This window comes from Myotis daubentonii, chromosome 2 (assembly GCF_963259705.1).
Source record: "Myotis daubentonii chromosome 2, mMyoDau2.1, whole genome shotgun sequence".
In the NCBI taxonomy this organism is placed as follows: domain Eukaryota; kingdom Metazoa; phylum Chordata; class Mammalia; order Chiroptera; family Vespertilionidae; genus Myotis; species Myotis daubentonii.
In genome coordinates this window covers 20,204,412-20,230,808 of record NC_081841.1, presented here as the reverse complement: position 1 = coordinate 20,230,808, position 26,397 = coordinate 20,204,412, and the positions used below count along the sequence as shown (strand labels likewise).

At 40.3% G+C, this 26,397-nt stretch overlaps 2 protein-coding genes across 5 annotated transcripts in view; both read right to left on the bottom strand.

Moving 5' to 3' along the window:
- LOC132227168 (uncharacterized protein C3orf20-like) overlaps positions 1–19,543 on the bottom strand; it is a 58,180-nt gene extending 38,637 nt beyond the window's left edge. The window contains exons 1-5 of the mRNA XM_059681972.1: positions 19,400–19,543; positions 11,830–11,950; positions 7,342–7,482; positions 5,997–6,098; positions 1,434–1,593 (exon numbers count right to left, since the gene is read on the bottom strand). Of these exons, the coding sequence (XP_059537955.1) occupies positions 1,434–1,593; positions 5,997–6,098; positions 7,342–7,482; positions 11,830–11,950; positions 19,400–19,491 (616 nt within the window). The 5' untranslated portion in view covers positions 19,492–19,543. The remainder of the gene's footprint in view (positions 1–1,433; positions 1,594–5,996; positions 6,099–7,341; positions 7,483–11,829; positions 11,951–19,399) is intronic.
- A 689-nt stretch (positions 19,544–20,232) lies between these two features.
- The window catches only part of LOC132227162 (uncharacterized), a 46,284-nt gene continuing 40,119 nt past the window's right edge, over positions 20,233–26,397 (bottom strand). For all 4 annotated transcript variants that reach the window (XM_059681950.1, XM_059681952.1, XM_059681951.1 and 1 more), the window contains one exon: positions 20,233–20,728. In XM_059681950.1, coding sequence (XP_059537933.1) covers positions 20,500–20,728 — 229 coding nt within the window. In that variant the 3' untranslated portion in view covers positions 20,233–20,499. The remainder of the gene's footprint in view (positions 20,729–26,397) is intronic.

Genomic DNA, 26,397 nt, shown 5'->3' with positions numbered 1-26,397 from the left:
GGCGCCCCAACCCCCTGATCCGCCCTGCTCTGTGGGTGATAGAAGGTGGCGCCCCAACCCCCTGATCCGCCCTGCTCTGTGTGTGACAGGGGGCGGTGCCCCAACTCCCCTATTGGCCCTGCTCTGTGCATGACAGGGGGAAGCTCCCCAACCCCCTGATTGACCCTGCTCTGTGCGTGACAGGGTACGGAGCCCCAACCCCCCTGATGGGCCCTGCTCTGTGCATGATAGGGGGCAGCGCCCCAAGCCCCTGATTGGCCTTGCTCTGTGCGTGACAGGGAGTGGCGCTGCAACCTCCCCATCGACCCTGCCTTGAGTGTGATGGGGGCGGTGCCCCAACCCCCCAATCAGCCCTACCCAGAGCGTGGCTGAGGGTGGCATCACAACCTCCCAATCCGCCCTGCTCTGTGCATGACAAGGGGTGGTACCCCAACTCCCCAGTCGGCCCTGCTCTGAGCCCGACCAGGGGCTGCACCTAGGGATTGGGCCTGCCCTCTGCCACCCAGGAGCAGGCCTAAGCCAGCAGGTCGTTATCTCCCGAGGAGTCCCAAACTGCGAGAGGGCACAGGCCGGGCTAAGGGACCCCTTCTCCCCCCCCCCCCCCCCGCACAAATTTTTGTGCACCGGGCCTCTAGTGTATTAAATAAGCTTGGTTCAGGCATGAGTTATAGTGCTATTGGCCATATGCTCAGTGTTAGTGTATCAACAATATATGTTAAATAAGGTGTCTTTAGACAAAAACACACATAAAATAAGGTTATGTATTGATTGGTTAATGAAAATATTGTGACCAGAGGCTCAAAGGTACCTCATCCTATGTTTTCCCTTGAAGCAATGGTTTGATATTCACTTAATTCAGTGTTTGCAGAGATGCTGTAGAATCTAACTACCATGAATAATGCAAATTAACTGTGTTATATCGCCAGTCAGGAACTGAACCCTAATAGACTCTAATCAAACAGCAGCTTTGCATTAACATCACATTACAACAGCACATTGCAGCGAGCGTACCCACGCCTCTTCTCCACACAGCTCATGAACAAAAGACATCAGCAAGGACTGAGGTTTTGGTGGTGAGACTAAGCGGTTGTACTTAAGGGGTGAGAGTATTTTAAGATCCAAAAAATGAGTGTGAAAGCACCTCCTCTTAATAAAAAACACAGCAGTGGCCAGATAGATTAACTCTCCAAAGAGAGGAAGGATATAACATTAAGATTCCTGAAATGTAAACAGAATAAAAATTATTCTTTAATTTCTTGCTATGGCCAATCACCTGGATCCATGGTAAGAATCTGCATGTATTGCGCTTTACAGTTTACAAACTCACCACTTCGGGAACCTTGGAAGGAAAAGGCATTTAAATGTTGGTCCTCTGAAAATCTGAATAATGGAAACGAGTTATGTGCAGCAACACAGTGGGTCCCATAACTGACCCAATGAAAATCTGTAGTAATCCAGCCAGTTAAATAGGATGTGCTTGGCTTTTCTCTGTAGTCTTCTTAATTTAATAACTGCCGCAATGTCAGACATAGGGCTTATGTCCATTGCTGTATCAAATGTAGCAGTATCCGCTGCACCTGACAAACTTGAACGCTTTAAAACATATACATATGAGAAAGAGAGATTACTATATGATTAGGAAACATAAATTCATTCATTTATTCATTTACTCATTCATTCATTAATTCAGTAGGTTGTCCAACAAATGCTTATTGGGTGTCATTTATAGGCCAGACAATGTACCAGAAACCAGGACTAAAGAAATACTACACAAAAGTCATGTTCCCTGTCTGGCCAGCATGGCTCAGTGGTTGAGCATTAACCTATGAACCAGGAGGTCACGGTTCTATTCCTGGTCAGGGCACATACCTAGGTTGTGGGCTCATTTTCCAGTGGGGACATGCAGAAGGCAACCAATCAATGATTCTCTCTCATCATTGATGTTTCTATTTATCTCTCCCTCTCCCTTCCTCTGAAATCGATAAATTTTTTTTTAAAAAAGTCATGTTCCTTTGTGAATGTGCTTAATGTCACTGAATTATGCATTTAAAAATGCTTAAAATTGAAACTTTTATGTTATAAATATTTTACCACCACAAAAAATGGAAGAAGAAAAGCTATGTTCCCTATGCTCAAGGTGCTCAGAGTCAATGGAAGAATTAGATATGTAAATATTATAACACAAGGGCTATGTTATTTATAAGCACAGTGTTACGAGAGCATAAATAGATTACTTAATGTTTGTAATACTGAGCTTTTAGTTAGCAGAAGAAAGTTTCAAAGTAGTACATCATGAGGACATTAGACTTTAAAATGGATAGTTATAGTGAATAGTATGTGTGATCTTTACACAATAAATTGGGTATATAAAGTAGTTAGCTTTGAATGAGCTTATATGACTATGAAAATTGATGATAATTCAGTTTTATATATTCATTAAGACTCATAGATAGAGAATAGACTAACAGCTGTCAGAAGGGAGGGAAGTTTTGGGACTGGGTGAAAATGGTGAAGAATTAAGAAAAAAACACCAATTCATAGACATAGACAACCATACGGTGATTACCAAAGGAGGGGGGAGGGGGGAGGTAGAAGAGGGTACAGAGGGATATATGTGATAGAAGGAGACTTGACTTGGGGTGGTGAACACACAATACAATATACAGATGATGTATTATAGAACTGTATACCTAAAACCTATATAATTTTATTAACCAATGTCATCCCAATAAATTCAATAAAAAAGATGACTGGCAATGTTGAACATTTTTCTGTATGCTGGTTGATCATTCACATCTTATTTTGTGAAATATCTGCTCAAATCTATAGCACATTTTTGAAGGTTGTCTTATTATTGAGTTGTAAGAGTTTATATACTTTGGATACAAGTCCTTTGTCAGATACAATATTATGAATATTTTCTGCCTTTCTGTCGCTTGCCTTTCCATTTTCTCCATTTTCTTACTGGTATCTTTCAAAGTTTTTACTTTTGACAAAGTCAAATCTATCAAGTTCCCTGAAGTTTGTGGGGTTTTTTGTGTGTTTTTTTTTGTAAATGAATGTAAATGCTGCTTTGGTCAATTATTGATGAACTTCATAGTTCTACAGACATGCCCTCCTAATTAACTTGTAGCTCCCATCTATCTTGGATCCTCACTACCTTAGTCCAGTCCATAATATCTTGGCTAGATTAGTGAACAATCTTATGATTGACCTCCCCACACTATATACCCAAATATTGCCCCAGGCATATAGAACAGTTCTCCACCTGAGTGAGTACATTCTTCCTTGGAGGCATTCAGAAATGTGCATGGGCCTTTTGATTGATGGCACAACAGGCACTTAGTTTGTGGGGACCAGGGACACATTCTGAAATGTGCTAGATTGTCCTGCATAAATATGAATTATCTGGCCCCAAATGCCAACAGTGCCCACTTTAGAATTAAGGTTCTAATTTAAAAAATCTTAAATGCAACTGTTCATAACAGCTTTGTCCATAATAGCCAAAGACTGAAAAGAACCCAAATGCCCATCAAAGGGTGAATGAATAAACAAAGTGTGGTATATCCATATAAGGGAATACCAGTCAGCCATATAAAGGAAAAAACTACAGATACATCTGAAACATAAAAGAACCTCAAATACAATATGTTGAACAAAAGTAGCTAGACAGAAAAGAGTATATATTGGTTCTTCCTATGTGAATGATTTTACACTAGAAATACAAAGCTAATTAATAGTGTCTGGAGTCAGAAACAGGGAGGACTGAGAAGAAAGGGATACCTGGGAACCTTTTGGTGTGATCAAAATTATATTATGATTGCAGTGGCACTTATACAGGTGTATACATTTGTCAACAATCATCAAATGCATTAAATGGATGCATTTTAATGTAAATAAATAATACTTTAATAAAGTAGATTTTTTAAAAGTTAAATACACCTGTGGTGAAAGAGGTGAAGGGATTAAGAAGTACAGATTGATAGTTACAAAATAGGGATGGGAATGTAAAGTACAGCATAGGGAAAATAGTCAATACTATTGTGATGACTGTGTATGGTGCCGGGTGGGTACTGGAAATATCAGGGGATCACTTTGTAAAGTGTATGACTAGTTAACCACTATGCTGTACACCTAATATTAATACGAAATAATCCTGAATGCAAACTGTAATTGAAAAATAAAATATAGCCTTAACGGTTTGGCTCAGTGGATAGAGCATCAGCCTGTGGACCGAAGGGTCTCAGGTTCGATTCCGGTCAAGGGCATGTACCTTGATTGCAGGCACATCCCCAGTAGGGGGTGTGCAGGAGGCAACTGATCAATGTTTCTCTCTCATCAATGTTTCTAACTCTGTATCCCTCTCCCTTCCTCTCTGTAAAAAATCAATAAAATATATTTTAAGGAAAATGTAAATTCTTTAAAATTAAGTAAATAAATAACTAAAATTAATTTGTGATGGATTATGGCATTATTAAAGAAAATACTTTATGAGGAAAATGGATACTTAAAAAAATAAATATCTGCAATGAAACATTCTCCCTGTTGCTTGTGGAAACTGCAGAAGATCTCTATAAGAATATATTATGTGTCCTTCCCTCCTTTAAGGTAACAATAATAAAACAATTTATATAAAGACATTTTATCCCCCAAAGGCAAAATAAATAGAGATAATCTTGCAGTAATAAAATTGCTCACTTTTTTGTGACTGGACAAAACAACTTTGTCTTTATGGACTCGACAAATGATTCAGACTCTAGGAACCGGAATTCATAAGGGCACTTATGGGTGCCTGTATCGCTATCTACTCACTAGGCATTACTGGGCAATTGATAAAAATCTGGGTTTCTCTATGATATTGTACATTTGTGTGCTGCTTTTTTTTTAAAAAAAAATCACAATATAAAATTGTTTAATTTTTGTAAAAAGAAAAAGTTAAATGCACACTTCACACAGATTAGGATGGCTACTATTTAAAAAATACACAAAATAACAAATGTTGGTGAGGATATAAAGAAAGTGGAACCCTTGTATACTGATTGTGGGACTATAACATGGTGCAGCTGATATGAAAAATAGTATGGTAGGTCTTCAAATACTTAGAAATGGAATTTCCATATAATCCAGCAATTCTACTCTGGGAATATATCCAAAAGAATTGAAAGTAGGGTCTCAAAGAGATATTTGTATACCCATGTTCATAGCAGCATTATTCACAATAGCTAAAATATGGAAGCAATCCAAGTATCCATCAACAGATGAATAGATAAATAAAATATGGTACTAAAATATAATGAAGCTAGAAGCCCAATGCACAAAATTAGTGCAAGGGGCTCGGCCCTCACAGCCCTGGCTTCGTCCGGAAGGTCATCCAGACAGTCGTTTGGCTGTTCAGTCTAATTAACATATTAGCTCTTTATTATATAGCATATTATTCACCCTTAAAAAGAAAGGTAATTCTGACACAAGAGACAACATGAATGGACTTTGAGGACATTATGCTAAATGAAATTAGTCAGTTACAAAAGGACGAACACTGTATGATTCCGCTTAGATAAGGTACCTAGAATAGTCAAATTCATAGAGATAGGAACTAGAATGGCAGTTGCCAAAGGGTGGGGTGGCAGGGGAATGGGAAACTGTTGTTTAATGGGTACAGAGTTTTCATTTTGCAAAATGAAAGAGTCTGGAGATAGATGGTGGCAATGATTATATAACAATGTGAATGTACATATGCCACTGAACTGTACAATTAAAAATGGTTAAGATGTTTTTAAAAAAGATAAACACAAACAAAGAATCAAATAAATAAATACAAACAAAGAGTCAGCATATGTTCCTTTCAGTGATTATGTGAATGGACCTATCTGTGTTCAGTAACTTGATTCTCTGGTCCTTTTTCTAAAACAAATCCAGCCTATGCTGAAAGAAAAAAGTAACTAGAATAACATGAAAACTTAAATCCAATATCAAAATAGTGACTAATTCACACTTACATCTTTGATCTGAGTTATGGATTTCATTAGCTTGCACTTCATTTTGTAGGCCTTGAATAGCTCCCTGGCTTCTTTGGAGATGGGATTGACATCAGGGAATGGCTGAGAGAGATTGTAAACTCAGATGACATGGCTCATAAAAACCCAGAGAGGCAAATAGCATGATATTAAAGGCATATTTATAGAAAAACTATATAATTCCAGTATTTGTGAAGTAACCATGGTAATTCTAAAGCAAGCATGTCAAACTTGCAGTCTGAGAGCTGCATGCCTCATTTATTTGGCCCATGTTAGCCTTTGAGTTTGACATGCTTATTTGAAAGAGTAACAAAGTTCTGATGCCAGTCCCTAAAAATAAAGATCTTTTACATGTATTCATACACATTTTGTAATATGTGTGCCATTCACATAAACGCACTCAAAATTTTAAAAGTTTGATCAAAGCCCTAGCAGGTTTGGCTCAGTGGGTACTAGTAGAGCATTGACCTGTGGACCAAAGGGTCCCTGGTTCGATTCCGGTCAAGGGCATGTACCATGGTAGCAGGCTCCTCCTCAGTCCAAGCCCTGACAGTGCTCATTCAGGAGGCAACCAATCGATGGGTTTCTCTCACATTGATATTTCTGTCTTTTCCTCTCTCTTCCACTCTCCCTAAAAACCAATTGAAAAATATACTCAGGTGAGGATTAACAACAACAACAATAAAAAATAAACAAATAAAACATTTTTTAAAAAGTTTGATCAAAGCTCACTACTTAAATATATGAAATTAGAGATACTAATGTTTTAGTGTCTTACCTCTTGGTAAACAAAAGTTTTAGCCTAAAATTTCTCAACAGAGATTAAGTGCAACTGTAAAGTGATTATTAAGAGAAGTTATTCTGAGCCATAGTTTTAGCAATGCTTTAACATCGCCAAGTGTTTTTGGAATATTAGTTATGCTTAAAAAAACACACCTTAAATTGATATAGTTTCTTTTAGTTAAAAAACAACAATATCTGAGCCCTGCACTGTTTTTAAGAAATCATAGATTACTAGTAAATAAATGCAAATAATTCAACTATTTAAGACACAGGAAGTTAATTCTCCAAAGCTTAGGAATCATGGCCTTAGAAAAAACTAGGTCTTCATTTTTCTCCCAACTCTACCTTTATCTTCTAACCTCTCCTCTTCCCAAACTTTCAGTTATTTCAAGTAAGGTCCATAAACAGCTATAATAGCATCCATATCGTAGAAATCACTGGGAAATACTGAAAATTAAGAATCTAAAATCAGTGAACATTGTTCCTGCTCTGGTCTGTGTTAAGGTGCCATCATGTAGATGATTGAAGAAATCTCCGGACCTACTGTCTCAGGGGTGTGTGGAGGAAACCTGGAGGACCTGCGTTTTACAGGTGCCAGAGACAGCTTTAGGCTTTGAGGATACCATTTGTAGACCAAGGAGATGGCAAAGCGCCCAGAAATCTTCACTGTGATGAATGCATTCACCTGGGGACAACAGGAAGAATTGTCATTTCCTGCACAGAATTCTCATGCTCATAATTCAGGTGGAAATCATAGACATTTACATGATGCCTGGAAGGAAATCTGAGATCAACATTCACAGATAGCTTTAGTCTAATTTCATTTAGTCAGGAATGGGTTTTAGGTTTTATGCTAGAAATTTGTTTGCCATGACATCTACAGATGTGTACAGCATATTTAAAGGCTTGTGTAGATAAAGTATCCTCATTAGGTCAGCTGCTCTAAGCAGGCAACGACTTTTGTTTGGTTGCAAGTTACATTCTCTTGCTTCCTGAAGGCTGCCAGCTGAGGTAACACGAACTAAATGACCTACCCCATGAGCTACCATGATTTTCCTAGACAAAGGGTGGGGAAACCCTGACGGTCAGCAAACTTGCACATGCAGGCTTGCCTCTTACAGTTTCTGTACTTGCTCTTTACTTCCCTAGCCCTCCAGAACTAAGCAGTACTTTTTAAAAATAGCCATCTGAATAGTATATGTAGGATGCACGGCCACCATGAACGATTCTGTAAATTATATAGAATAGAGGCCTTAAGCTACTTCCCTACACAAGAGCCTGTCCGGTAAAAATATAATGTGAGCCACATAAATAACTTGAAATTTTGTAGTAGCCACATTAAAAAGAGCAAAAAGCAAGTGAAATTAATTTTAACATTTTATAACTAAAAATATCTAGATAGTAATATATCCACATGTAACCATTATAAAAATTATTAATATGATATTTTACATTCTCATTTTTTGTACTATGTCTTTAAAATCTAGTGTGTATTTTACACTTACAGTGTATTTCAAAGGTTCCACAGGTGGCTAGTGGCTTTCATACTGAATAGCACAGCTCTATATACATGGTGCCCTTAGGGGTTGGTGGTTCAGTGCACTATGTAAAGCGACCCTGCCAGCCCGTGTGGCTCAATGGTTGAACATCTATCTATGCACAAAGGGGTCGCAGGTTCAATTCCCGGTTAGGCCACATGCCTGAGTTGTGGGCTCAAGCCCCAGTGATGGGCTTGCAGGAGGCAACCAATCGATGTTCTCTCTCATTGATGTTTCCCAATCTCTCTCTTTTTCCCTTTCTCTCTCATAAATATCAATAAAAACATTAAGAAATAAAAATAAAGTGCCCAGCCAGCTTGGCTCAGTGGTTGAGCGTTGACCTATGAACCAGGAGGTCACTGGTTCGATTCCCGTCCAGGGCACATGCCCAATTGTTGGCTCAATCCTCAGTGTGGAGCATGTAAGAGGCAGCCAATCAATGATTCTCTCTCATCATTGATGTTTCTATCTCTCTTTCCCTCTCCCTTCCTCTCTGAAATCAATAAAAATATAATTATAAAGAAACAAAGTGAGCCCTAACTGGTTTGGCTCAGTGGATAGAGCATCAGCCTGCTGACTGAAAGAAACAAAGTGATCCTGTATACAAAATGCAACACACACACACACACACACACACACACACACACACACACACACAGTAACTTTATATGAATTGAGAATGTCTAGCACAGAGGTTACAGACTGGCAGCTCAGAAGTTTTTGGTTTAGTCCTCTCACAGTTTGAATTAATTGACAACTTTTAAATATCAAGCTATTTCACCAAAAATCTGAATTTTATGGCTTTTTTAAAATCATAAAAGATAGCAAGCCCAAGCCCATATTCCCATGTGGTAACAGCCTCTAGCCCTGAGTAGAGGCTGCCTCTTCAGGGGATACAGACATCCCAGTCCACTGCAGTTCCACCTGGCAGGTTCACTCCTAATTATCTGAATGTTTGATCCTTGATCCTACAGAGACATATACTGAGCTGTCAACAGAGGTAATTTCTGCACAGTGAGACTGAGAGGAAGGCTTTCACTTTGAACACTGTATACTTTCTCATTTTTTAAAAAATATATTTTATTGATTTCTTACAGAGAGGAAGGGAGAGAGATAGAGAGTTAGAAACATCGATGAGAGAGAAACATCGATCAGCTGCCTCCTGCACACTCCCTACTGGAGATGTGCCCGCAACCAAGGTACATGCCCTTGACCGGAATCAAACCTGGGACATTTCAGTCCGCAGGCCAACTCTCTATCCACTGAGCCAAACCGGTTATGGCATATACTTTCTTATTTTAAAAATGTTTTATAGTAGGTACAAGTTTTTATTTTTAATTAAATCTTTATTGTTCAGATTATTACATTTGTTCCTCTTTTTCCCCCCATAACTCCCCTCTTCCCAGTTCCCGCCCCACCCTCCGCCCTCACTCCCCACCCACTGTCCTCATCCATAGGTGCACGATTTTTGTCCAGTCTCTTCCCGCATCTCCCACACCCCTTTTCCCCCCAAGAATAGTCAGTCCATTCCCTTTCTATGTCCCTGATTCTATTATGACCACCAGATTATTTATTCAATTGATTCTTAGATTCACTTGTTGATAGATGCATGTTTGTTGTTCATAATTTGTATCTTTACCTTTTTCTTCTTCTTCCTCTTCTTAAAGGATACCTTTCAGCATTTCATATAATACTGGTTTGGTGGTGATGAACTCCTTTAGCTTTTCCTTATCTGTGAAGCTCTTTATCTGACCTTCAATTCTGAATGATAGCTTTGCTGGATAAAGTAATCTTGGTTGTAGGTTCTTGGTATTCATCACTTTGAATATTTCTTGCCATTCCCTTCTGGCCTGCAAAGTTTCTGTTGAGAAATCAGCTGACAGTCGTATGGGTATTCCCTTGTAGGTAACTGAGTTTCTTTCTCTTGCTGCTTTTAAGATTCTCTCTTTTTCTTTTGCTCTTGGCATTTTAATTATGATGTGTCTTGGTGTGGTCCTCTTTGGATTCCTTTTGTTTGGGGTTCTCTGTGCTTCCTGGACCTGTAAGTCTATTTCTTTCACCAGGTGGGGGAAGTTTTCTGTCATTATTTCTCCAAATAGGTTTTCAATATCTTGCTCTCTCTCATCTTCTGGCACCACTATAATTCTGATGTTGGTATGCTTGAAGCTGTCCCAGAGGCTCCTTACACTATCTTCGTATTTTCGGATTCTTTTTTCATTTTGCTTTTCTGGTTGGGTGTTTTTTGCTTCTTCGCATTTCAAATCTTTGCCTTGATTCTTGCGCTCCTCTGGTCTGCTGTTGGGAGTCTGTATAATATTCGTTATTTCAGTCTGTGTATGCTTAATTTCTAGTTGGTTCTTTATCATAACATCGAGGGTCTCATTAGATTTCTTGAGGCTCTCACTACATTTATCGGCGGCTTCTAGACAGTTCTTAAGAGGCCTTAAAAGTGTGGTTCTGAACTCAATATCCTCCATTGACAGTTTTGTCCTGTTTCTTTGTCTCCGCATTTTTTATGCTTTCTTGGTGCACCCCCTAGTGGTCTTTGTGCGCAGTCTTGTTTTAGTTAAGTCTTGATTGTTGTCGGCAATACCGGGGGTGATTTGACCTCCAGGCTAACTGGCCATGAGAGTCAGCTGTGTCTGCAGTGGGAGAGCTTCTGTGCTGGATCTCTAGGGCGGTGCTAATCTAGCGTTTGCCTGAGGCTATCTGGCAAATGGCTCTGTGCAGGGCTTGGGCGGGGCGGGTCCCGGGGATCTACAGGGTGGGCCGGAGCGAGCAGTTATGGCTGCTCTCAGTTCCGTCCCTAGGGGCTCTGCCTCACAGAGTCCCTGCAACCACTGCAAACCTCAGAGAGAAAGCTGCCTTCGAGTTCCGACCGAAGCCAGACAGTCCCGCTTCTCCCGTTTGAGTCTGGGTCCCTAGAGACTCTCCCGGATCTGGAGCTCAGAGTCTGAAACTCCCTCCTGATTGAAAACAACCACCGCGCCCTCCGTCTCCAGCCCGCTCCACGTGCACTCCGCACCTTAATAGTTCACTTCAGCACTGCGCCTCCTCTGAGTCTGGGTATGATATTCTCTTTCCTCCTTGTTGTAGAATTTCCACTCAGCCAGCCTTCCTGTGGTTCTGGATGATGTCCGTTCCGTCGTTTAGTTGTTTTTTGAAGTGGTTGTTCGAGGCAGCAATCTCTGGCGTTAACCTATGCTGCCATCTTGGTTTCTCACAAGTTTTTATAATAATAATTTTTAAACTACTGTTTAAGTAATTGCTGCTTAGCAAAGATAAATACATCATGAAAGGACCAAGTAAAGTCCCAAGTGAAGTAAAGAACTGAAATAAAGATTTACCAGCTTAGTTGGCTAGTGAAGACATCCAAACTGAATAACTCAGTTCTCTCAATCCTCCTTCTTAAATAGTATATTTCAGACCCTCAAAGAAAATTATGGTTAGAGAATAATAAATGACCAGAAAAATGATAAATTGTAAAATGTTACCGAAATTTCAACAGGATCATCAAGTTTTCCCTTTGAAGGCCATGCCCATTCTCTTACAGTGTATCCATTTTTGTTGATCACCAGGCCTCCATCCTCATTAAACATCATTGATATTATTTGGCTGCCAAAAAAAGAAAGAAAGAAACATGACTCATTTACAAAAAACCTTCATGTACTCATTGATTTGGCCAAGGTGGTGGAAGTCACCAGGTCACAGCCTTCAAGAGGATGGGACTTCCTCCTATCACATTCTTGGAGGATGGTCACCTTGCCTCTACCTGAATATCTCCCTTAAAGAGAACATTGGTATATACCTCTCATATGATCAAGATCTCCCTTCTCTGAGACACATCCCCTTCCATTTCAGGAATGGACCCTGCTATCCATGATTATATACCATGTGGCCCTGCTGCCTTACTGTTGCTATTGAATCAGGGATGGACATCTGTCCCAGAACTGTGTTCCAAATGGATGCAATAATATATATAAAAGCCCATGAGGAAGGCAATGGGCACAGTGTATTCAAAGGACTGAAAGAAAACCAATGTGGCTAGAGTCCAGAGTGGTGTAAATGACACTGGATTGGCAGGTAGGAGCCAGATATGCATGGCTCCCTTCTCCATATCATAAGTTTTGTGGTAAGAGCAAAAAATTATAGAAGGGTTTAATAATGAAGCAAAGAAGTGGCATGATCAAACAGATTGGTACATAATTAAAGTAAATGCCAGAGACTCATTAAGAGCTCACAGAGGTGGTCAAGGAGAAGGACGACAGTTTGGACTAGGGCAGGAGTGAGAGAGATGGAGGCACATTCATGGATTCAAGAATCAACTAGACTGGATAGATGGGATTTGGGTGATGAAGAACAAGGATGTAGCAATTTTATCTTCCCCATACTTTAATACAGGTGTATTAATGCAGCCTAGCATTTCATTAGCTTTTCTGGATGAGTAATATCACATTATGTGTTGATGTCTAAACCATCTTTGTGTCTTCTCTCTTCTCAGCACAGGACCTGGCACGGGGAGGGGCTTAATAAAAGTCTGAATTGCACTGATAGAATGGATTCAATTAAAAAAGTACATATTGGTATCTTTTAGATGCAAGACTGTTCAGGCACTCTCAGGCATCTAGGGATGCCCAGAGCAAGGTGCTCTCTCTGCACTCAGGACATTTTGAGTCCTGTGCTAATAATTATTTTGACAGATAACATTTATTGGGAGTCTACTATGTACCAAGTCTTAAATACATGTTTTAACAGGCCATTGTTGCTTAATGGTTACAAACCATTGTAGAGCCAGATAGTTAATGGTATTGAAGCTGGCTCTTCCATCTCCAAATTGTATGAATGTGGACTATTTCTTACATTTTCTGTGGTTCGGTTTCTTTATCTTAAAAATGAAAAAAACAATAGCATCTACCGCACAGAGCTGTTCTGAGGACTAAATGAGCTAATACATATAACAGAGCTAGGCACCCTGTAAGTCCTTTAACAGTGTTGGCTTTCATTGACAATTCCATTTATAGGTATTATGAGCCCCACTTCCCAGCTGAGAACATGGATGGAGGGAAGTTAGTAAATAGAGTACCTGCCACCTAACAGAAAGTTCAACAGAGGGGCTCACCATTTAATGGAACAGTAAAAGGGGTGCTTTTGGCATAATTGAGGAGCCCATAGTTCAACAGATATGCTAAAGGAGTGAAGCAACCAAACTAGAGAAATAAGAATAGAAGCCCTGAGCCTTGGACACCTAGAACACATTCCTTTCTTGAAGAGTGCACCCTTTTACTCACCCTGGCCAGGCCAGCCTCCAGCTGTTCTCATTCCTGTGAGGCATCTCAGGGAAGACCTTAGCCATCCACCCCTGCTCTGCAGCAAAAGTTCTAGCTGCAGCCGAAACCGGTTTGGCTCAGTGGATAGAGCGTCAGCCTGCGGACTGAAGGGTCCCAGGTTCGATTCCGGTCAAGGGCATGTACCTGGGTTGCAGGCACATCCCCAGTAGGAGATGTGCAGGAGGCAGCTGATCGATGTTTCCCTCTCATTGATGTTTCTAACTCTCTATCTCTCTCCCTTCCTCTCTGTAAAAAATCAATAAAATATATTTAAAAAAAAAAAGTTCTAGCTGCAGCAACAGTCTACCTGCCTGTGTGGCCTTTCCTATACACTGAATCCTTGCAACAAGGGTCCCAGTCCACACCTCCATTTCATTCATCTTCCTGAAGGTTCAAGTTGCTGAGCCTTCTTACCAAGACTCCCCTTTGGTGGGATGACAGATGCACAAGAGGAAGATCGGTTTAAAAGATCATTAACAGTGAAGTAATGAAATCCCTTTCAAGGCAGCTTTTTTTGTTGTTGTTTTGTCCTCTCTCTTTCCTAGCTTTCAGTTATGCTGAAAGCAGACAGTATCCTCTGCCAAGGAATGGCCTGTGGTGCCCAGGATGAAATTACACAGGGCAGGACTTAGCTGTGAGGCTTAGCATTTTGGGCTTCTCCAAAGTTCCCAAAATATCATCAGCAGATGGTGTTGTATTCATCTGCTTAGTTACTGTTATCAAAGAAGACAAAGAGAGAATGATGAAGGCAGCCACAAGTGGGGGTGGGGGGAGTGTTGTCATCTCCTCTTTGTTTCATGGATATAATTCTCACCTTGTATATTTAATTTTATGCAACAAATAACCAAGGAAACAATTCCCCAGTATAAACTAGACTCATTGGCAATATTAAAGTTTGATCAGGGCACTAAACATTCTAGTTTCTACCCAGCATCCACTCTCTATCCCTTCCTTTCTTTCTAACAAATTCCTATTCATTAAGCTCTTCACCTCTTACTGAGTTCATCCCCATTTACAGGGGTAGATGTTGAGTAGTCTAAGATCAAAGGTGCATGGCATTCCCTTGGTTCAGGGGTGGACCTATGATTAAGTTGGCCTAAAGAAACTGAAAGATAGGACATATAGTTTATTTTTGAAAAACAGCCCCCTTTCCACCCCACCACTAGATACGAAAAAGAAGATGTAGTGAGTGTCTTTGGTTGCCATCACGGGAACATTTGAAGAATGAATGCTATGAGTAGCTAAGGGGAGGGATTTAAAGAACCTGGGTCTTTAATGGCATCATTGAGCCATAAATTATGCTACATCTAGAGTTCATCCTATCTCCAATTTTAAATGGGATTTTTGTGTTACTTGCTATAGCAAAGCATTCTAACTCTACTTTCACCAAAAAAATATTCTAACTGCTGCAACCCCTTTGATTAAATATTTATGGCTGGCTCTCTTAAAATCCTGTCTGTCCCAGCCTCTCCATCTACCCATTTTCAATAGCCTGACACAAATATTCCTAAAAGTCTTGTCCACTCATTATTCAATTATTCAAGTATTTAATAAGCACTCACTCTATACTGGGCACGTTATTATGTTGGGGGTAGAGCAGTAAACAAGACACATGTGGTCCCTCCTATAAAGGAGCTCACATTCTAGTTGCCCAGACCCAGTAAAGGGAAATTTAATTTTGAATTAAGATTAGTACTGAGAATAAATAGATAAAGTCATCACTAGAGTAATAAAAAGGAAAGGATGGGACTTAGACTGCTCTCACAGGGGCTACTTGCTTCTCCGGAGGACAGAACAAAGGCCTTCCTTCCTAACTGCAGGGTCTCCGCACACCTCAGTGTCCACACTTTGTTGCTACTATTTGTACCGTTTCCGGTAGAATCTCCTTATCTTGCTCTTGCGAATGCATTATAGGCGAGCATGAAATGTAAAGTATTTATTTAAATAAAAAGAAAACCTCTAAATTGGTCATTGAATTACCTCCCTGAAACTTTAGAGTTTGTGACATTTCTTGACCTTGCTAGTTCTTTCATTAGATCTGTGCAAGATCTAGACATCTGGTTAAGGGTTTTAAGCAGACACAACTATGAACCTCAGGAACTGTATCACTATTACTGTCGGTCATAACAAAACTTGTCGTAACCAGTTTGGCTCAGTGGAAAGAGCGTCAGCCTGCGGACTCAAGGGTCCCAGGTTCGATTCTGGTCAAGGACATGTACCTTGGTTGCGGGCACATCCCCAGTGGGGGGTGTGCAGGAGGCAGCTGATCGATGTTTCTCTCTCATCAATGTTTCTGGCTCTCTATCTCTCTCCCTTCCTTTCTGTAAAAAATCAATAAAATATATATATTTTTAAAAAATATATTTAAAAAACAACAACAAAAAAACCCTGTTTCTTCCCCCAAGTACATGACCCACAAGGATATGAACTAATGACGAGAAACTGTTTTTGTACACTGTACATCCTTAATATTTTTACACATATCAGATAGGGGTGCTCCTTATCTTCCTTTGTACAGACAGCTGAAATAAAGCACTCTGTCAATCTGCTATTTCAAAAAAAAATTTTTTAAAAAAGGTGGTTAGCAAAGGTTTTATTGGAAAACAGTCTGCAAGTTTCTCAAAAAGTAAAAAATAAAATAAAATAGTTACCATATGACCCAGCAATTCCACTTGTAGGTATTTACCAAAGAGAAATGAAAACATATGTCCACATAAAACTTATACATGAATGTTCACAACATTATTCATAGAAGCCAAAAAGTAGAAACAACACAAATGTTCATCAACAGATGAATGGAGAAACAAAAGGTGGTAGAGCCACACAATGGAATATTATTTGGCCATAAAAAAGAACTAAGTGCTAATACATGCTACAACATAGATGGACCATGAAAACTTTATGCTAAGTGAAAAAAGCTAGTCACAAAAGACCACATATTATATTATTTCATTTATAGGAAATATCTGGAATAGACGAATCTATAGGGGCAGAAAGTAAATTAGTAGTTGTCTAGAGTTGTAGGTGAGGGATTGGAATAATGAGTGACTGTTAATTGATTCACAAACTGTGGGATTCTGTAGAATATTAAAGAGCAAAAATCACAAAAGCTATAAAAATACAGACTTCAGAGTGTCTGAGCTTTATGAGCAGAAGATAAAAGGGAGAGACCTAAGATAAAAGGGAGTGATCAATCCAGGTTGTACCAACACAGGATATAGAAAAGAATTACAGGATGACATAGACTTCCAGGTGAGAGTATAAGAATATCTAGACCAAAACCAGGAGAAAGAAGAGAATCAAGCCTCGTGAGTTTTCATCAAAACCTTTGAAAGGAGGGATTGGTGGTTAACAGATGAATTCTAGCGTAATCCGGTCAAGGGCATGTACCTTGGTTGCAGGCACATCCCCAGTAGGAGATGTGCAGGAGGCAGCTGATGGATGTTTCTAACTCTCTATCTCTCTCCTTTCCTCTCTGTAAAAAATCAATAAAATACATTTTTTAAAAAATTATTTCAGAGAGGAAGAGAGAGGGAAAGAGATAGAAACATCAATGATGAGAGAGAATCATTGATTGGCTACCTCCTGCACACCTCCCCCACCCCACACCCTCCACTGGAGATCAAGCCCGCAACCCGGGCATGTGCCCTGACCAGGAATTGATCTGTGACCTCCTGGCTTATAGGTCAGTGCTCAACCACTGAGCCATGATGGCCAGGCAAAAAGTTATCTCCTGACTTTTTTTTTTAAAAAAAGGGCTTTCTTGACTTAAAGTGATATATGTCTGCAATTAATAAAGGGGATATGTTTTAAGCTAGCTCACCAGAAAAGTTTCTAAAGAATCTAACTTTAGCCCTAACCGGTTTGGCTCAGTGGATAGAGCATCGGCCTGCGGACTGAAGGGTCCCAGGTTCGATTCTGGTCAAGGGCATATACCTTGGTTGTGGGCACATCCCCAGTAGGGGGTGTGCAGGAGGCAGCAGATCGATGTTTCTCTCTCATCAATGTTTCTAACTCTCTATCCCTCTCCCTTCCTCTCTGTAAAAAAATCAATAAAATATATTTTTAAAAAAAGAATCTAACTTTAACAATCCCTTAAAAATCAAGTAAAATATATTTGTTCTTCATAAAAAAATTGTTACTTTTCCACCTTGTCTGTAGTGTCACAGAATAAGATGTGAAAGTTAAAATGCCATAAAAACTACATAGTGTTTCCGACTCTTTCAAAACTGTTCAACTACTAGGGTTGGGAGAGGAAAGTATGTGCTTTCTCAGCCTTTGAAATGCTTCCTGATTCTGTCATCATCTTTTCATCTCAACATCAAAGTTGGGAAAAGCTCTTCCCCACCAAGGACAGGTGTATACATGCCACTCACTGAGGCACTTTGCTGCCCCATTAATCTGCCTCTTTTCTATTTGCATCTTGAGAATCAAACATCAGTCTTTTATTTCTCTTAGCTTTTTGCTGACCTGCACTCTCTCAGCTGGCAAGCTGTTGACACATTTTGACAGGTGATTTGGCTCATAAAAACAGCCAAGGAAAGGAATCAGGGAGAAGGGGCTTCACCAGAAGCATGGTCAGTGTATATGAAGTGCTGAAAATGGCAGAAATACACAAACACATATTTATTAACTGGTTAAGAAAAAAGAAGGGAGTTCCTTGCTTTCTGGATGACCTAACTCCCAACTCCCAGGGTCTTGTAACCAAGAGAAGTCAAAACACAGGGTATGGGAAAAATATGTGTTTGGGACTCATTCAAAAAATTCAAATTCAGCAAATAGGTGAATTTGAAAATTTTAAAATTTCCAAGTATTTACACTGTTCATGTACATGACATTTTTAATGGGAATGTTAGGTAACTCAAACCACCAAGAAATTCTGCTACCCTCACAGAGGCCTCTGGTGAACAGTGTATGAAAGTCAAGGAAAGGAGAAAATTCCCCAGTTGGCTCAAATAAAAAGATAAGCATGGAACAGACTGTGGAATTTCAGAGGGAAGGTGGGGGAGGGTGGGTGAGTGGGAAGAGATCAACCAAAGAACTTGTACACATATATGTATAACCCATGGACACAGATAATAGGGTGGTGAAGGGCGGTGGGGATGGGGGGGATGCTAGAAGAGGTCAATGGGGGGGGGGGCGGGCAAGGGGATATATGTAATACTTTCAACAATAAAGATTTTTTTTAAAAAGCCAAAATAAACTCACAGACACAAGACAAAGTAGAGAACAATATTCAGAGAAGGCAGGGTTTCAAAACTAGAGGAGACCACAAGATCATACCCCTAAGAAATTTGCAGAAATTTTGAGGACAAGCAACATTTAATGGGGTGTGAAATGGGAGTCCTGTCAATGTATCTAGTTCTTAAGGGGTCAGACATGCCCAGCTGACACCTGGCTCACCCATTAACAGCCTCCCTGTTTTAGCTCCCAACCTGTGCATTCTTGGGGGTCTTGCATTCATATAGATCCCCGTTCTTAAGAGTCATAGCATCTCTTCATGGATGGCTCAATTGGATTCTTTTGACACCCAACGTCTTTTGGCTTGTTCTGATTTGCAAGTTCATACATGGAACAGTCATGAACACATGTGTATGTTTCATTTTCCTTACCAGTTTTCCCAATTAGATTGACCATCTAAAAGATTGCTTTCCCACCCTCCCCTTTGTTAGGATTTAGCTCTTTCTCTACCCCTTAGCTTACCCACAAGTTCTAGTTTGTCTGGAATCTCACGTACCCCTTAGGAAAAGAAATACTACCACATCCAAAAGGTGTAAAGGTCCCAAGGATAACTTGATCTGGCAAGTCACTGAATATGTTGGTGTACATGCCACCCCAAGGGAGGGCAGAATAGCTTTGACAGACAGCTACACGGCCAGATGGATAGATAAAATCAAGGTTAAGGAACTGATATTGATAAAACACACAATAATGACAATAATAATTCTTATATAGAATGCCATTAATTCTTAGTCAATTATTTCAATTAGCTATTTACAGATAACACAACAGAAGTCCAGAGAGGGTAACTCAATACCCCATAGTCACTGAGCATGATAGTGCCAGGCTAGCACACTGGCTCCCTGACTCCCAGTTGCATGTTCCTACCATACACTCAATTACCTGCACCCTCATTTTAGCCCTGAATTCTTTGAAATCAACCATGTGAGTAACAACAGGTAAGTCTGGTCAGACTGGTCCAGTTAATGGCAAAGTTGCTGAAAACCAAAGTTGCCCGTTGGTACCCAGCATTGCAGGGTGTGGTCATTCCAGCACACAGCAGGAGGACAGGATCTCCCCACCAATGTCTATGGACAGACAGGAGCAAAGGAAGGCTGAGGGATAATTGCGGATATGTGAACAATTTAAAAAACCTAGCTGTACCAACTTCTATAAAACTATGACGGACTCTTGAGGTCTATTTCATTTTGGATTTGTAAGAATTTATTACAAACGCCCTCTTCTCTTTAAATTGGATTTTCTAGATGGTAAATCCCCATGTCATCCTCTCTACTAATCAGAAAAAGCAAGGAAAACTCATTTTCTCAGAACCACATGAAGACTCAGGTGCTTAACAAAAAGACTGGTTATAACCAGAGGTTTTCTTAAATAGAAGTAAAGTTTGTGAACTGGAGAATTTGTCTCAACCTCTTTGACTTCTCCTGCTCCCCCAGCATGAGGGAATGCGGACCCCTGGGAGAAAGGGACTAAATAAGCACAAGAAATCTGACGTCCTTTTGGAAATTTCTGATGATACAGAAACACCCCACCTGTCAGCCTCTTCTACCATTCCTGGCCCCCTCCATCCTTCTTTCCCTTTGGAGTTTCACAAGGATATTAAATCATGGAGGAACCGTCTATCAAGGCGTAATGGAACTTTTTCATCCCTGGGTCATCCTGTTGGACTGCTGGCATCTGAGGCTTCCCCTTCAGCAGCTCCAGCCAGAAATATTGAGAACCGAGGGGACTGTTGTCCACCTCTGCCTCCTGTTTAGGATCATTATAGTGGCGCAGAATAAGTCGTTTGTTGAATCCCTCTTTCTTCAGCTTGGCTGCTTCTGTTTTGCTGTTCAAAAGAAAAGAATTTGAGACTTGGCTAATTGCTTGGTTTTATCAAAGGCTGGAGGATGGCCAATGGCTGTTCTAATGGGCTTTTTTATTTTTAATACTCACCTGAGGATATGTTCATTAATGAGAGAGAGGGAGAGAGAGAGAGAGAGAGAGAGAGAGAGAGAGAGAGAGAGAGAAACATCTCTCAGTTGCCTCCGCTCAGACCAGAGATGGGACCTGTAATGTAGGTATGTGCCCTGACTGGAAATTGAACCCACAATCTTTTGGTGTTTGGGACAATGCTCCAACCAATGGAGTCACCCAGCCAGTGTTTAATGGGCTTCTTTTAAATCAAGATATCTGGATTTTGAAATCCTTAGCTGAGCATTTAAGGAGTGCCTGCCATTTTTAAAGAGTTATTGAGCACCCACTGTGTGTGAAGCACTATACCAGAGGCTGTAGGAACTGCAGGACTAGTAAGTAGCCTTTGTCCCCATAGGAGCGGTATGACACAGCACAGGCTTTGGATGAGAACTGAGATGAATCCTGGCACTGCCACTTGGGACCATAGAAAGTAAGCCAAGTACTAAACTATGAGCCTTGCTTTCTTCATCTGTAAAATATGGATAGCAATACCTCACAGAATTGTAAGGAATCGCTGGTTAATGCACGGACCTCAGTATTTAGCATGCACTCTATAAATACTAGTTGTTTTCATTACATTTTAGTGGGGATTATACACATACATGTTTATTAATAATAAGGTAATAAAGAGGAAGATTAGGTAAATACGAAACAACCTCGCTTCTAGGTTTTAGACTAGACCCTGAAATTAAGGTAGCCTCTTAGAACATTCATTTAACCACCCACAAATATTCACTAGGTGTCTTCCACAGGCAAAATTCATGAGAAAGATGCTGTTTCCATTCTAAAGAGAGCGCCCAAGTTACGCAGCTGCATGGGAAAGCCAGGCTTCAGTGTATGCATATTCACTCCAAACTCTCTACTCGAATCTCTCCACTTCACAGTACTATTTCCCACATTTCTAGTGTCGGAGCTGTGGGCACAGTATGAAATGCAGACTCGCCAGGGCTCTGTATCTGAGGGTCAGTCATGAAGCAGACCTCCCTAGTTCTTGCCCAGCTTCCTACACACTCGTGTACCCAAGTAGCAGGTAGTTGTTGGCAACATGCCAGTAGAAGCCTCCAGAGTCAGGCTGGCAAAGCAGAGGTTATACACTAAAGAGACAGTCTTAGTTCTCTTGGAGACCACCACCACCTGCTTAATATCCACATGGGCTTCTGGCTTGCTTTTACTCAGTAATCCCAGCAACCCAAAGTGGGCTGCTGGGCTTCTCTATTATTAAGACAAAATATGGGCATTCAATGTGGGAGATCCATGATCAACACTAGAGAATAATCAGAAGTGTCAGGAATGTAACTAGGGGAAGGAGGAGCCACCTTCCCAGAGAAGAATAAGCACTTTGGACATTTCTAACAGCATCATAGAGTGGAACTCAAGACACACAAACAAGCCCTAGCTGGTTTGGTTTAGTGGATAGAGCATTGGCCCTCAGACTGAAGGGTCCCTGGTTCGATTCAGGTCAAGGGCACATAGGACAGTTGCAGACTCCATCCCCAGCCCAGTGGTGGACATGCAGGAGGCAACCAATCGATGTGTCTCTCTCACATTGATGTTTGATGTTCTCTCTCAGTTTTAACCCCTCCCTTCCACTCTCTCTAAAAATCAATGGGAAAATATCCTTTGGGTGAGGATTAACCAAAATAAAAAATAAACAAAATAAATAAAAAACCCAAACACACAAACAAGCAAATCTCAGTAACAACAGACAAGAATGTATAAGGTTGCCCTCAGCAAGTCCTTTCAGATTTAGAGCAGATTCAAACATGAATCCTTGATGTTTTTATCTTAAGTTGCACTTGAAAATTCCTGAAATTGAGCTGGCATATCTCAAGGAGGGTCTTGGAATATTTGGAAATATAGTCTGAATGCATGCGCTTATCAGTTGAGTATGAGATCTGGGGTGTGGGAAGAGTTATGGTGAAAGAAGAGTTTTTAAAGGTTTAAAAATAAGTAATTGAAAATAATACAGCTGATTAATAAAAGGCAGGAAAGGTACAACAGCCACACCATTGTTGAGCACTGGGAGTGGGCATCCTAGCAATCATCAAGAGTCACTGGTTCTTCCAAGATGCAGGAGGGCATGCTTCCCAGTGAGCCTTGTGGGGAAGGAACCAGAGCCAGGAGGATGGGCAAGGACCAAATCTGCCACTTCGTAGTTGGAAAATGGAAATGCTTAATGAACAACAGCTTTCTCTCTTTCCCCCTTTGTCTCTTCTCTTGCTTTCCTCCTCCTGCTGCTCCTTCCTTTCTTTCCCATATTCTCATGAAAACATATCCCACTGTCAAAAATGAGGTGAGTGGGCAAAATTATTGAACAATATGACAAAAGCAAAGCACTTATAGATTGCCATTTTTTCCCACACCAAAACATGCATGCCTCTCCATTGATAAGCATCAATGGTACAATATCAGTTTAACAACACACAATTATAATCCACTGGAAACATGAGTCTAATTACTATTCTCCAAGCCTAATCTTGGCCTCTCATTCAATGCCTAAACATGATTTTATTTTTCTGTGACTCTCCACAAATGAATCTTTTGGATTATTCTTAAAAGAAAGGTAAGAATGCCACTAAAGTGTAAATATCTATAGTCATTGGGAGAAAAAAGGCACACTCCACCTCCTTACCAATAAGACCAAAAATAAAGATAAAAAGCTCCAGTGCAAAAAACCCCAACGCAAAATCTCTTGCATTCTATAAATGCCACATTACTTAAATAGTCAGAGTGGGCAGCTGTAATTCAGGAAAGTTCCCCATTACCCTTTTAAAAGCAGTGCTTCCTTTTCTAAAGAGTCTTTTAGTCATTGCTTTAAGGCTAATCAGCTTCCCATGCCAGCAAAGAGCCTCTTTTCTGCTTTTTCTCAAAATGTTGGCAGTGGCCATGGTCTTACTCTCTTCTTGCTTAAGGACCAGAAGTTGGCCTCTGGTTTTTCCAACAGGTGATGATTGCCAACACCAAGTTGATTAATTCAAAAAAGCAGTCCTAACACTTGCACATTTCTCAAAAGTTTCAGGTGACGGTCATCCCCAGGAAAAGTCATTGCTAGGACTTAAGGACACAGTCCTTCTCTAAGTCAGATGTTACCCAATTATGCCAGCCCTCTGGTATTTATACCACTCTAAGACAGAAGCTGGAATAGAATGGGAACTATACCTCAAATTACCTCAAATCTAATAGGCCTAAGAGTCTAATAGTAAGCTAAATTCCTTACGGTGGGGGCATCCACTGAATGCAAGAATTGAAGAAATGTTTGGAGAATACCTATTACCATTTTATAGATGAAGGAGCCAAAGTACAGAAAAAGGAATAATTGCTATATAATAGTTACTGTTTAATGAGCATTTACTATAGCATTTTTTTTTTATCTGCACCTGAGGATATTTTTCTATTGATTTTTAGAGAGGGAAAGACAGAGAAATGTGAGAGAAACACATAGATTGGTTGCCTCCAGCATGCGCCCTGACCAGGGCCCAGGTTGGGGAGCAGCCTGCAACGGAGGTACGTGCCCTTGACTGGAATCAAACCCAGAACCCTTCAGTCTGCAGATCAATGCTCTATATACTGAGCCAAACTGACTAGGGCTTTCCTATAGTATTTAGCTGTATTATTTCATTTAATGCTTTCAACAATCCTATGTGGCAGATTCTAGTAGGATCCCTGTTTTATATGAGAAAAGGAAGCTAAGTACCCCAAATCCCATGGTTGGTAAATGGGAGCATGAAAACTGTGTAGACTCCAATCTTGGCTCTAGACTAGGGGTGGGCAAACTTTTTGACTCGAGGGCCACAATGGGTTCTTAAACTGGACCGGAGGGCCGGAACAAAAGCGTGGATGGAGTGTTTGTGTGAACTAATATAAATTCAAAGTAAACGTCATTACATAAAAGGGTACGGTCTTTTATTTCAATAGTTTTATTCATTTCAAACGGGCCGGATCCGGCCTGTGGGCCGTAGTTTGCCCACGGCTGCTCTAGACCTTCACAGACACTGATCCTTGTACTCTGGTCACACAGCGAAGGAATGACAGGGTCAGGGTTAGGAGCAAGTCTGCGATTCCCAGGGTAGTGCTTTTGCATCACCAGGCTTTAACAGTGAATATGAGTAAAATCAGAGCACTTAGAGCTTCACCAGGTAAGGCCCAGAGATCTGACTCAGGCTCAGACAAAAGGTCTAGGTAGACCTGTCTAGAGAATGTGCCTTGGGATCTGGTCTAGAATGGAAGGGTTCACTATGTTTGTTAGACCAGACTTCCTGTGATAAATCCAGAAAAACTCTTTCTTTCTACCTTTAATTTTCTTTGGGTCTGACTTGATATTAAACATCTATATCTGTGTAGCAAGTGTGGTAGAAATGTGGTAAGGTAAAAAGGCTGACAGTTCTGATTTGCCTAAAAATGCATTTCATCCAGCAAGCATACATTTAATTTTCATTGGTATCTCTAGCCCCGGTAACCAGGGGATGTTAGGATTCAGCTGCTTTGCTTGCAGAAATGTTTTATAATGCACAAACTGTAAAATTACCTGTGCTCTTTTTTTTTAATACAGGTTTATCTTTAATGTAAATATATCTCTTCTTAAATAAATATATACACATATTTGAATTTGTCTCACCTGTGCTCTTTTTAAAGCTTGGATTTTGTATATGACAGATCCTTTGGGAACTAATTCTACCGGCTTCAGCAATTCTCATTGTTAAAAACAAACAAACAAAAAAACCACTCCCTTGCCCTGGATGATTTGGCTCAGTGGATGGAGCATTGGCCTGCAGACTGAAGGTCCTGGGTTCGTTTCTGGCCAAGGGCACATGCCCGGATAGTGGGCTCGATCCCCAATGTGGGGCATGCAGGGGGCAGCCGATCAATGATTCTCTCTCATCATTGATGTTTCTGTCTCTCTCTTCCTCTCTGAAATCAATAAAAAACATATTTAAAAAAACAACACACTTCCAGTCCCTTGACGTTATTACTATGGGTCATGCATAAAAGCACTTAACTCACCCCTACCTGTGTGCCAGCTAAATTCTCCTCCTCCATCTATACTGACTAGCTATCTCTACTTGGTTCTAAACCCACTGTTTCAAGAAACTATCTGAAGGTATTGGGTTATTATTTAAAATGCTTTCTATTTGCTTAGTGTGTTAGTGTCCACAAAGCATGTTTATAAATATTGGGTTGCTTTAAGCTTCATAACAGCCTGCTGTGGTAAGTAGGAGACATCTTATTATCCCTACATGACTAAAGAAACAGAGGTTCAGGGAGTCCACGTACTTACACAAGATCCCTATGCCCCCTGACTAATGAACCTGGATGTTCTGACTCCAAGTTTGTCTTATTTTTTCCTTTATTTTTCAGAACAATTATATGTAAATAGCAAAACTGAGTGGGAAGTACAGAGAGTTCACAGGTATACCTCCTGAACATTTGGTTTTCTTTTCCTTAAAATATGCTGCCTGACTCACATTATTTTGAGGCCTTTATAAACTTGGAAAACTAATTCTATGTTCACCTGAAAGAATACATTTGTGAAAACTGGTTAAG